The sequence below is a fragment of the Falco biarmicus genome, chromosome 9 (assembly GCF_023638135.1).
Source record: "Falco biarmicus isolate bFalBia1 chromosome 9, bFalBia1.pri, whole genome shotgun sequence".
NCBI classification, from domain to species: Eukaryota; Metazoa; Chordata; class Aves; order Falconiformes; family Falconidae; genus Falco; species Falco biarmicus.
In genome coordinates this window covers 56,239,263-56,251,287 of record NC_079296.1, presented here as the reverse complement: position 1 = coordinate 56,251,287, position 12,025 = coordinate 56,239,263, and the positions used below count along the sequence as shown (strand labels likewise).

General features: G+C 39.8%; 1 protein-coding gene across 2 annotated transcripts in view; it reads right to left on the bottom strand.

The window, feature by feature from the left end:
• The window catches only part of INPP5A (inositol polyphosphate-5-phosphatase A), a 257,283-nt gene that overhangs the window by 36,858 nt on the left and 208,400 nt on the right, over positions 1-12,025 (bottom strand). For both annotated transcript variants that reach the window (XM_056351391.1, XM_056351392.1), the window contains exons 10-11: positions 3,332-3,427; positions 2,916-2,990 (exon numbers count right to left, since the gene is read on the bottom strand). In XM_056351391.1, the coding sequence (XP_056207366.1) occupies positions 2,916-2,990; positions 3,332-3,427 (171 nt within the window). The remainder of the gene's footprint in view (positions 1-2,915; positions 2,991-3,331; positions 3,428-12,025) is intronic.

The following is a 12,025-nucleotide window of genomic DNA, read 5'->3' as shown; positions in this document are numbered from 1 at the left end:
ATGTGCTTCAAACTGCATTTCTGTTGAACAGATAATTTGTATCTATATCAGATTTTTCATAAAAAATACTCATTTTTATAAATATATCTGAAGATTCTTTTTGTTGATTACAATGTAAAAAAGAGGGAATAACTGTGTATGGACAATGATAAAGTAGCCTGTTGATAATAAATATTTGTCAGGTCTTGTCACATTGGTACACATTCCTATGTTACTGAAGAGACACCACACTGATAAAAAAAAAGCCCTTAGAAAAATCAATGGATTTTGAGCTAAAGCAGCTGCTAAACACACAGAAAACATCTTTATCCAACAGCCATAGTGCTGTGAAAATTCCCAAGCCTTGCACTGGTACAGCTAAGGAAAATTTAATCTTCCCAAATACTCATCAGGGCACTCCATCCTGCAGACCTGACAGCCCCACTTATAATTAATTATACAATTTCGATGGGAATATCGACTAAACAAAGCTATAAATCATAGAAAAAGTCAATAGGCATGGACACATTCAATCATGTCCCGACCAATGATTACTACTCTTAAAATACAATAATTATTTTCAGGAGCCAGCTTGAATTAAATTTCTGTCAGGCTGGTACAAGACCGGTGGTTGATGAAGGATGCGATGGATTTTTTGGGTTGAATTCGGCACAGAGACATTTATCCTTTTAGATAGGTAGTTTGTTTTTAGTGATCATGGTGCTGCGTGTTTAACTAGACCATGAAGATTAGATTATCTCCAATGGCTCATTATATCGTTTATCTTTTCCTTCCATGTTTGATCTGGAAGATTTCCCGCTTCTTGATGCATGAATGAAATGACTGCTGATTTTGAAATGGAATGTGCTTAAGTGGGACTCTGCCTACGCCTTCACACACCATGTCCATGTATGTAAAGTCAACCAGCAGCCATCGAAATAGCACTAGGACGTGGTAATCAGCAGCAACAAGAACAGCTTTGCTCAAGTTCAGGAATGTACTGGGAAAAACTAAAAATGACAAAACGTTTCAGTTGTTTAAAAAAAGAAAAAAATTATAATAATAAAACACATAGAGGAAAATCTGGGACTGGAATAGGATTAGTATACAAACATGAATTGGGATTAGTGTTATTACTTTGAATTAAATGTCCGCAAAACTGCAAAACATCAGTGAAAGAAATGTTACGTACTTCCCAAGGATGCTTTCACCTTGTAAATTAAAAAACAAATAAATCAACCAACCCCAAACTAAGTTATCTCACAGTAACTGTGTTTTTAAGATACGTTGCCTACACAGATATTTCTCATGGTGAGCGTACATGCCACACATGAAAGACGTGCTGTGAGAAGGGACAGCAGCTCCAATGAACAGGGTGGACGTCAACACATGTTGAAAGGAGAAACAGATCTTCACTTTCCTCATGAGTCTGACCCATCAAACTCTTCTGACCTCAAGAAATGAGTGAGATCTCAGATGCTCACATGGAATTAACCTCCTAGGTATAAGTCAACTTAAAACCAGAGAGGGTAGTAAGGCTTCAGCTGTCCTCCTTGCCCTAGATCCTTGCAGACATCCCTCTAAAAGAGCCCACTTCTCTGTGAACAGCAAAATAATAAGCTGTAGGTAGAGGAGAAGAAGAGACAGAGGGGAGAGTCATGGATTCTGTGTACCTCCCATCCTTACACAAAAAGCAGCAAATGCTGTGCGAGCAGGCACACTGTGCAATTCGTACTGAGTATAACAAAACGGAGAGGTGCAGACTTGGGCACAGATGAAGGGGGTCTCAAGAAAGCAGAGACATGGGAGATAAATCCTTTGTCTTTATTTATTTTGGGTATGGGGAAGGAAGATAAAATTCAGTCACCCTGAGGAAAGGACTGAAGAAGGAAGGGGAATTTTGGCTAGCACATCAGCCTGCACAAATGACTTTGACACACAGAGTTTCCGCAGAGTACACAAAGTTTTCTGAAGGTTTTCTTTGTCTACTGTAGCCTGCCTTATTTATATAGCTCAGAATATTCAACATATGAATAGCATTGGTGTGTGCACACATAGGGAGACCAAAATCTGACACAAGCCAGCGTAGCTCTTCTGATGTCAGTGAAGTTGGGCCAGTTTCCACAAGCAGAGAGTCTGGCCCTTGACATCCACATCAAGGCTTCCACATGCAATATGCACATTCCTGATTTTTTCTGTGTGTAACTGCTTGGGGTTTGGTGTTTTTTTGGTTTTTTTTTTTTTTATGCTTAATATTTTTCCTTTAAATATATAAATCTTAAGAACCTTGGAGGAAATTGAAAATACTGCAAAGCACTGACACAGGTATCTTCCAAAATGCAGTGGCTACATCTTGAAATAAAATCACCTTAAAGAAGATATAAAGCCATTCTCCACACAAAAATTGTAGTCCTCATGACAAATCACAATGTTCGTGTTCCCTGTCTGCTTTCTCCTCTTAGGAAGCTCTATATGAATGCCCAAAAAGTGCCAGTCTACTGCAGGGTTTGAGGTGTCCATTCTATTTATTCATGCATTTCTATTATTCTTTGTACGCTCAGAAGACCCAGATATTTTCAGAACAGCTATGCATTAACAGCTTTTCCTAAATTACTATGATGCACAATAAAGAGCTAGTAAAGAAACAGGATGCTTGAAGAAATGCAGACCAGAGGACAGAGAAGAAGAGTGAATTGTCATGTATATTTAATTTAGTTTTTTCTCTGAAAAAGAAGGTAAACAGATGCCAAAGGAAGCTGCACAAAAAATAACTGGCTAAGTGAGAAAGAAATTTGGAGCAGTTATTGTGTTAGATGAATTATCTCTCCTCATTCTGTAGACAAGAAGGCTGACAAGGATAAAGGGCTGGTAGAGAAAAGCAATTTGTATGTGAGTTTCCAACTTATTCCTTCCAAAGTGTTTAGCAATGAACTTACCGCAGTGCCATTGTTATCTCTAAATACATCTTGATTAAAATAGTCAAATAGCTTCTTTTCTAATTGTAGCATAACCTAAAAAAAATAAAAAAAAAGAAGGAGAAAGGTCAGCAAAGCTCTTGGACTCAGCTACCTAATACACAGCTGTTGGAAGTGACCCTTTTAGAGATATGCAAACCCTTAGAATTACACAACGTTTATACATGTCTAAAGCTCCTTGTCAGCTTGCCCATTTGGTTGACTGGCAATCACTTAAAAAGATCCAATTAACTGAGCATTAGGTGTGACAATCTATATCCCTCCCCTCCCTTTAAATTATCAGTTTGGAACAACTATATTCATGCTTTGTAGAAAAGAAAGTGAACATTCAACGTTTCTATTTACACAGGGGGTACAGAGGGCATGAAGTTGTTTACCTTTCGGTCATTATCAGATTCACGAAATATTAGCTTGACTACTTCATTTGTGTCAGCTGCCCGGATAGTCTGCATTGTAGCCTTTGCACATAGCGTCTAATAAAAAACACAAAGGAAGAAATGGAAACTAGGTTATACACAACATAAGGCCACATTTAATTGAACTTTATTAAATCTATGTATCTTCAATGTCCACCTGAAAATATGAAAATATGCAGGTCAAAATACAAAGCATTGCTAATTTAAGTCACTTCCCCTCATGACGGATTTAAAACAGTACAGTGAATTACTGTTTGGAGAGAAGCAGGCAATATTAAGAAAATATCAATTAGATAAGGCAAATACTCATTAAACTTGCTACCACAAACACGGGTTCTTTCACAGGTCTGACACTGTGTCACCCATTACTTGCAAATATCCTCAAAAGCCACTTCCTACAGCTGACAACTCCATAGCCCTACTAGTTTCTGTGGTGCATTCTTAAAAGCCGATAAATACATTGGCATTACAGTTCTGTGGGTTAACTCGTGTTCACAAAAACTTTGCCCTGTAAATTAATTTTCAAATATAATTTAAAAGTCCAAGCAACACTTGCAAAATCTTCACAGTTTACTCTGGATATAGTGAATCCCCCATGCTTCACCCTTTTAAATAAGAGGCAACATCACATGTCTAGGTATTTTGAGTGCTGAGCATTTAAAACATATTGTAAAAGAATGCTTTATCAGGCACAGAGGTACGAATTCCTGAGGAAGTGTCAGGTCTCAATTCACCTGTCATTTGCCTGGTTGGGGCTCAGTTTCAATGGCACCCAAAGCTGACCTAGAGAGCAACACTGAACGGGCTGTTTAAAGGCTTGTTGCTCTGTTGCATTGTAACAGGTGAAATCTGGAGCTTTCAAGCAAAGCAGTTAGGCATGTATTTAACTTAAAACCATACTTCAGATTCACTGAACCTGTACTTTTAGTGAAGCTTTAAGTATGTTAAGTGCTTTGAAATGCAGAAATAGACTACATCTTAACTGTGGGGTAGGCAGGCTTCACAGAGTGCTCTGTACTTATCCAGCTTGGGCAAAGCTACTGGATGGTGTGTAATGCTACCCTGGCCCATCTGCCTGAGCTGCTGGAAACCACAAGGCAGAAGACAGAAAGGGGAATGAAGGAAACCTTGGCATTACTCAAAGGCAGAGAGAAAACGGCCAAGGTGTGCACCCACACCTAGGAGGCAGTTCAGCATCCTTTGCTATGGCTGAGGCACAAGCTGCTGACAGGATCTATGCACAGCCCTGGGTAAGGACGTTGCCAAAGAGTATCCTGAATAAAAGCATATTTTGCTAGAGTTTCTTCACAAAAGCGTGCTAAAGAAAATAACTCAGTCAAGAAGAGGCAAAGAGGTGACTTCCCCACTTTGCCTGTTCCATTCCTTTTCATAATGGCCAGACAACAGATTTTCATTTTGCATAATATTCATTTATAAAATAAATGTATTCTGTGGTAACAGGGTAATAGAATTTCATGTCCTACTACATGCTTCTTTCTTACACAAACAGAAATACGTATATTGGGATTCGTTATTAGAAGCGCAGTATCTATCAGACACAATGCCATGGAACTACAGCTTCTCAGTTCCCCATTTCTTCTGAAGGCAGAAATACATACCAAACATGCATTTAAACAAAAATCCATCTACTTCCAAATATTTTAGATCTCAGCTGAGGTTACCAGTGCTAGAACGGAAAGAATTTGTCAATGGACATTTTGCCCCCGTTTGATAGAAAGACATTAAAAAATGATCCTTGATAAAGGCCCCTGTGTGTTGCAACAGTACAAACAAAAAGCAACAAGCTAAGCCATTTCATTTTTAAAGGATAACTTGAGTGTGATTCAGTAAAAATAAAATACAAATGTGCTTTTTTTTCTTCAAATCTGTAAACTGAACAGGCGCCAATTCCTCATCTTACTGGATAAATGATGTCCTTTCCTGACACATTTTTCTTGGTTGTTACCCCGCCCGCCACCCCCCCCCCCCCCCCCCCCCCCCGCCCTCAAAAAGCAGTGCCATGCCTATAGATTACAAACATCTAACTCTGGGTTTTATCCTAAACAACTTGCAAGAGTCATGGTACCGACATGGCCGTAGGTATCTGTGAAATCACAGCTTTCACTGGAGAAAGGAGTACTGGTCACATGGACACAGACGAAGGCTGCCCTTCGAGAACTTCATCTGTTCGGCAGAATTTATGGTGTTTTTCTGAAAGGTTTGGGAGAAGCGAGGGAAGATGCCGGCAGTAGCCAGTTAAACCTGACTGCCTGGGAGGGAGGAGGAGAGGCACACCGGGAGCATCAGGGAGGCCTTGCTTTTGGTACCACTAGCCCTGCTACCTTTTCCTCCGTGTTCACCCTGTTCTGTAGGATCCCTTTTGTCTGTTCGGACACGTAATTGCCGTTTTGCCATCTGTGTCTGCACCGACACGGGTGAGGTAATCCACCAGTGAGCCATTCCCAAAGTGTGCTCCCTCTGGCACCGGCTATTGAAATTCAAAGCACAGATTAGCTAATCGGGTCAAACCCCAAAAAATAGCGCTTTGGGCTCATGTGTCACAAATCAGTCTGGTCGCCTTTAAACAGTGCACCAGATTAGAACAAGCACCCGAACAAACCAAAGCGGAAAACCCGCCGCTCTCTAAAGCTGGTTTCTAAAGCCCTAACAAATCGCTCCATCTTTCACTCATTTAAACTTTCCAAATGAGGGTCAATACGGTCCCCGAGCATCCAAATGCTAATGCGCTTAAGTGCGCTTAAGCAGCTTTCCAGAGTGAATGGGCCAAAGAAGGGCTCGAAAAGACAAGGCAGAGTTACTGTCACTGTCAAAAAGTCATTGTAGCCACCCCCAGAGTGGTTGCAATTCAAGAAATTCATGATTTCTGTCTCTTAAAGGCATCTGCTTGAGAACATTTTTTTTTTCTGAGCTGCTTTATCTCACAATTTCAGGCCTGCTCTAAAAGAAAAAAACCTGTGATCGACTCTTGAGAACCAATACGGAGAAAGGACCCACATACCTTATTGCTTTCAAATTTCACACGCACAAAAAGTTACCTTATTCACAGACAAAAAGTGATTGGGCAAAGGTTCATTTCTTATACAAGCTGAAGCACTCCTTTTTTCCTCCTCCTTTCAATTTCTACAAAGTCGTAGTCACCCAAGCAGAAAAACTTTCGGGAACATGTGCCTTTTTAGACAAGTCTACTTATAAAGGGATTTTTTGTTGCTGGTAAAGAAAATCAAAATGCTATGAAAACACACCGTTTCTTTTGGGGTCTTCCCTCAAAGGTACTCTTTCACAAATTCAGAAGAGGGGAAATCAGAAATCAAAACCCTATCCAAATTATCTTTATTAAAAAATATAATTTTTTCCTTTGGAAACAAGATTTGGCTAAAAATTTTCCAGGAGAGCTGTATTCAGAGCTCAGAGAGAACTCAGTATTCAGCCTATGCTTAGCAAACATGGATGTGTCTTACTCCCGTTTTCACATATACTGTCCACACAGGTAGTTGCTTCACAGTGTTTTTTGAAATTATTGTTTGCAATAATTTATGTGTATTGAATTGTAAAACAAAGCAATAATTTTTCTGACAATTGCCTTGGAACATAATAAAAATGTACTGTTAGGCAAAGCCAGGTGTGAAAGTTTTTTATATCAACAAGAGTGAAATCTGGCATTTCTTATAAACTCTGCAAACCTCAGAAACCAAAAGCTTTTTGATTTACAGCAAAATTGCAACCTTCAGAATACTTCTGCTCCCATATATATACAACACATTGAAATATTTTAGACTGCATTTCTGCATACTTACAGTAAAAAGGGATAAAGACATTAAAACAGTTGTGTTTATACATAAATCATGCTTTTTGTATTGTATTGATATGGAAACACTCTGAACATCTGTGAAGTGTCCTGTTTCCTGCTAGCAGTGCTCTGTTGAAAATTGCAGCTGATATTTCATTGATTTTGCACTCCTGCTTTCTGAACATCCTTTAGATTCCTGAGTCTACCTCTTGATGTGTGAGCTGAATTATTGCACGTTTGCAATTACTTCAACAAGTTTTTGGAAAAAAGAAAAAAAAAGTGGTATGCAAGCACATACAGACTCAAACTTTCCTATTGCTTCTGTCTACTGATTCTAAGGATGTGTATTATTTTTCTCAATGTTTTGAATACTCTTCTTAGGACTTCTTATTACTTTGACTTCTTCTAAGGAAAAAAAAAAGGAAGTAGAATATACTCATTGCTCCTTTATAATTACAAAAGTTCAGCAATAATTGCAATTGCAATTGCCAGTAAGCTGTGTGGATGAATGCAGAAGTGTTTTGTGGCTATAAGAGCTGGGAGAGAAGTGCAGAGTCTAAAGAACACTAACATGAAACATAAGCCAGTTTAAATAAGGTCTTGAGCACATGAGCAATCAAATCAATTAAGTTTAAGATATTTCATTTTATTCCAGCTACATTCTCTGGGGATTCTGGGGGGATAGAAAAGACAGAGGTATATGTATCATCTAATTATGACAGTGAAATACCACTTATGCTGCTCAAAACCCCAAATCAATCTGACACTTATTAGATTAGGATAATCAAATGCTTTTTTATTATTATCTGGATGCAAATTGTATTTGAAACAATCAGCGTGGTATAAGATTTGCTACTTCGGGAACAACAGGAACATCTGTCTTGTTTGGGCTCCTCCTTACCGCTGAGGGGTTGACATGATGTCCTGGGTATTGGGAATTACTAACAGTAAATTCACCAAATCACATGATGTAAGAGAAGTAAAATTTGCAAGTAAGAAAAACAAAGTTAAATGTAACTTTCTGAGTCAATCAAAGCTGTGCCTTTAGCTACAGGATTGGTAACAATGTGTTTCTTAAACTCTATCTGCCACTGAAATGGAGACTTACTTTAGCTAATTTTTCACAGCCCTGCTGAGGTATTCAGCTATACAGCTGCTGCAAACAGTCAGGGAAATTACAGGGCTAAATTCGCCAGTGTCAAGCAATCAAAACCCACCTGAGAGGACGTACACTTTTACTTGAAAAAATATCCCTTAGACTATATATTAACTTGTGTTAACTTTAACTGTGTGTAAACAGCAATAAAGCCTTAGAGAAGTTACTATGCTTTCAATACTAATAAGCTTCTAGGAGCAGGAATTCCACACAGCAGTGAGATAAATGTTAGCTTAAAAAAAGACAAATATAAAAAAGTATTAATGAGAAGTCACTTCAATATCAATTTGCACTTCAGTATCAATATGCAGAACGACTTTCTCTTTGAATATTCCCAGAGGAATAAGCTCACGCCCAGGGGAGCAGAGATGGTGGCAGGGCTGGGTCGGATGGAAGCGAAAGCCGCCTTGCACCGCTCCCGTCTCTCCTCTCAGCACACTGCTTATGTAGCATGCATACACTCCATCTTCTGATGGGAAATCAATGCAAATTACATGACACTGCTGCCTGTATTCATTTTAGGACTGATTTAACTTCACGGGCAGTTTACAGCAGCACCAGTTCACTACCTGTCAAAGTCTGGCCCTGAAGCTGCCCTAGCCCTGCAGTCATATTCTGGTCTCCACCGCACGACCCGTCTGCTGATTTATGGCTGAGAGATATTTTGGTTTTAAAATACCTCTTTGTGTAGAGTCTGGGAAAAAAAATAGCTCAGCACTAAGACCCTATCTTCATGCTCCCATTCTCCCAAAGATCTTCTGCATCCCCAAAATAAATGATCCCTGCTGCAAACAACTTGCATTTCTTTGGTCTCAATTTCACATTAGTTGCACTAAGCTCATCATGAAATGAATTTTCTTGTCCAGAAACTTAGATCATTCATGACAAAGTTATCAAATGGTATCACCAGGCAATGTAAAACCATTTCCATCAGTTTTTCAGGTACTGTGCTGAGTAAACCGAGAGACCAGTTTAACGGCACAGCATCTGTCTGGCAGCACCCCAGCTGCCTGCTCTGTCAGTGACACTCTCCTGCCGGCTCTGTTACTGCTGAAAACACCACCCAGTTCTTACAGAGTTGTCTTTTGCAGTAATGGGTGAGATTTGTTTCCATTTGCATGGCAGACAGTGGGGCCAAGGTCCCAACAGCCCCCACCTGCAGACCATTAGCCCCAGCCGCCCCTCGGCTGGTGTGGGGACAGGTGCTGGAGCGGCTAGCTTGGTGCCATACGCCCACTGCACAGCCTGCCCTTCCCCAGCCCAGAGAGACCCCCGGGCTTGCTGGCTGTGCCCTCCCTGCCTCCGCAGCTTTCCTCTGTGCCAACAGCTGGTGGCAATGATGGCTCTCTTTTTCATTCTTTTCCTCAGAAAAGAATCTGAATGAAGTCCAAAAGGCCTCTGCCACTAAGATTCTCCGAGTTTACAGATCTGGAAGAAAGTGTAAAATGCCCAACCTTATGTTCTTGGAAAGAATGTGCTGTTGCAGCCGTGTCCCAGGAGACAGGACCACTAGATTGTAGCTGTCAGCTGCCTTCTAGCACCTTTTTCACCTAAAACATATACTTTTGATAGCAATTGAAAGAAATCCCTCTTGGCATTTGTTACATATTTAGCAGCAATAAAATTCAATCTATTATATAATCAGCATAACCTAATTCAGATACTTAGACACTGTACTTAATTTATAAACCTCTGGTGTTTCAATCTGGCCTCCCTAATTTGAGTAGCTATTTTAAACATTGTTTTCTTCTGAAACCAAGCAGCCAGTTCAGTTAGCTGAGACATTGTTCATGTGATTTAATTCTAAAATTTACATCAGGGCCCACTGAATAGCAGAATTAATTACTACTTGATTACCTACATATATTGAAACAGAAAGTATAAGGGTAATAGTTTCTCACACTTCTAAATTTTTCCCCACAGCATCTTCCCACACCCCATTTTGTCAAACTGAGAAAGAGACTTTCAATAGACACTTCGTGCTCTGTCCTAAACAGTTCTGCAAATACAACCACCCCCGTTTTGTAATTATTTTTCTTTTTCAATACTACTGTTGAATGGACCTTTTTAAAATAATTTTGTTCATATTACTGTTAATTTCTCCTCTACCCCTTGAGGTGTATACCTTTCTAAGAATTAAAAAGTCAGAACAGAACTCCTTTTCCACCACACATATTCACCTGCATGGTGATTAGCTACTAGTTTTCTCTATCTGACTTCTCCTGGTCAGGATCCACATCTTTTGGATTCTCCATTACATTTTCCTGACTACAATCTCAAAGTCTGAGCTCAACTAAGCATCTACATATTGATTCACAAACCAGTCAGCTTGAGTTGTTTAGCACCTGCATGCATCAGAGAGACAAAACTCTGTAGGGTCTCTGCAGGCAATGGTGAAGTTTTCAGGTAAAGGGTTCCCCTGCCCCTTTTTAAGCTCTCTGTTTAAATTCACTTACTGACACTGACAGTAAGTTTCAAATGCATTCCCGATTTTGATTAGATCTGGATAAACCCTACACCACAAGAAGATCTGGAACACTGAAGCAGTCTGCTAGAAAAATCCCTTCCCTCCTCCTGTCCATCTTCCTAGTCATTTAGCATCACTACTTGATGTCAAGTAGGGTCCTGGGGGAGTTTTCAAAGACAATTATTTGCTTTTCCATAATTACAGGAACTGGAACAGTCCAACTGTTCTTATGGAAATCTTCTGTATATATGTTGTCTGGTACCATAACGTGTGAACCTCTTGAGATTTATTCAGCCATTCCATTACTTCACTTCCATTATTTTTTCTGCTTTGGCCAAGCAGCAGTACCAGCTTGAAAAATTCCTTCTTGGAAACCTTCACAGCACTTACCCTTTTTTTACTCCAGCTGACTAAGCAGAGGACTGTACGTATTGTTTCTGTTGAGCAAAGACTTTGATGAAGCACACAGGATCTGTCATGTAAATCTCCTTCTGTAGAGAAATGTACTGTTCCCTTGAATTCAAGAGGAATGAAGTAAGAGGCAGCTTCTCTCCTCATAGCTAAGCTTGTTTTTATCTAACTTTCAGACTAAGAACCTTCTTTTCATTTTAAAAGCAAAACAGCCTGTGAACCCCATCTGCTCTTGTGTATTTTGCAATTGCCTTTGTTTTGAGTGGTAACATTTGCCTCTATTTGTGCTCATGGTGTTATTGTTTCTGCTACCTCCACATTTAAATGTTTCTTACAGCTCTAAGAAATTAATCATGGGAGCAGTAACATGAAGTAGCAAAAATTTAAGCCAACACCTAACAAAATTCTTTGGTGCTTCCTGACTCAGTTTCAGAACTGGTCATTGCAGGGTTCCAAATAACTGGAGTCTGTCAGCTTTATTCTTCTTAACCGTACCAGGTTAAGACTTACTGACACAGCTTGCTGGGGACTGATGAGAGTGTGCACTGCCATATCACAGCTGCTGCGAAGTGCGCTGCACAGCAGAGTATTTCTAGGTTATTTCACTCAGAACAAACAGCAAGACTCAGAAACACTCCCAAGCAGTATTTTGTTCCACCAACAAAAAAAGGTAAATTTGGGAGTTTGCCCTTTAAATTAATGGGGACTTTTGTACAAAATCAATGGTGTGACAGGGCTTAAGATCGAGGTCTAGCCTCTGAAAAGTGTGAACCTCTCTCTTCCGCAAAGCAGACTTACAACGCAGCAGCAGGT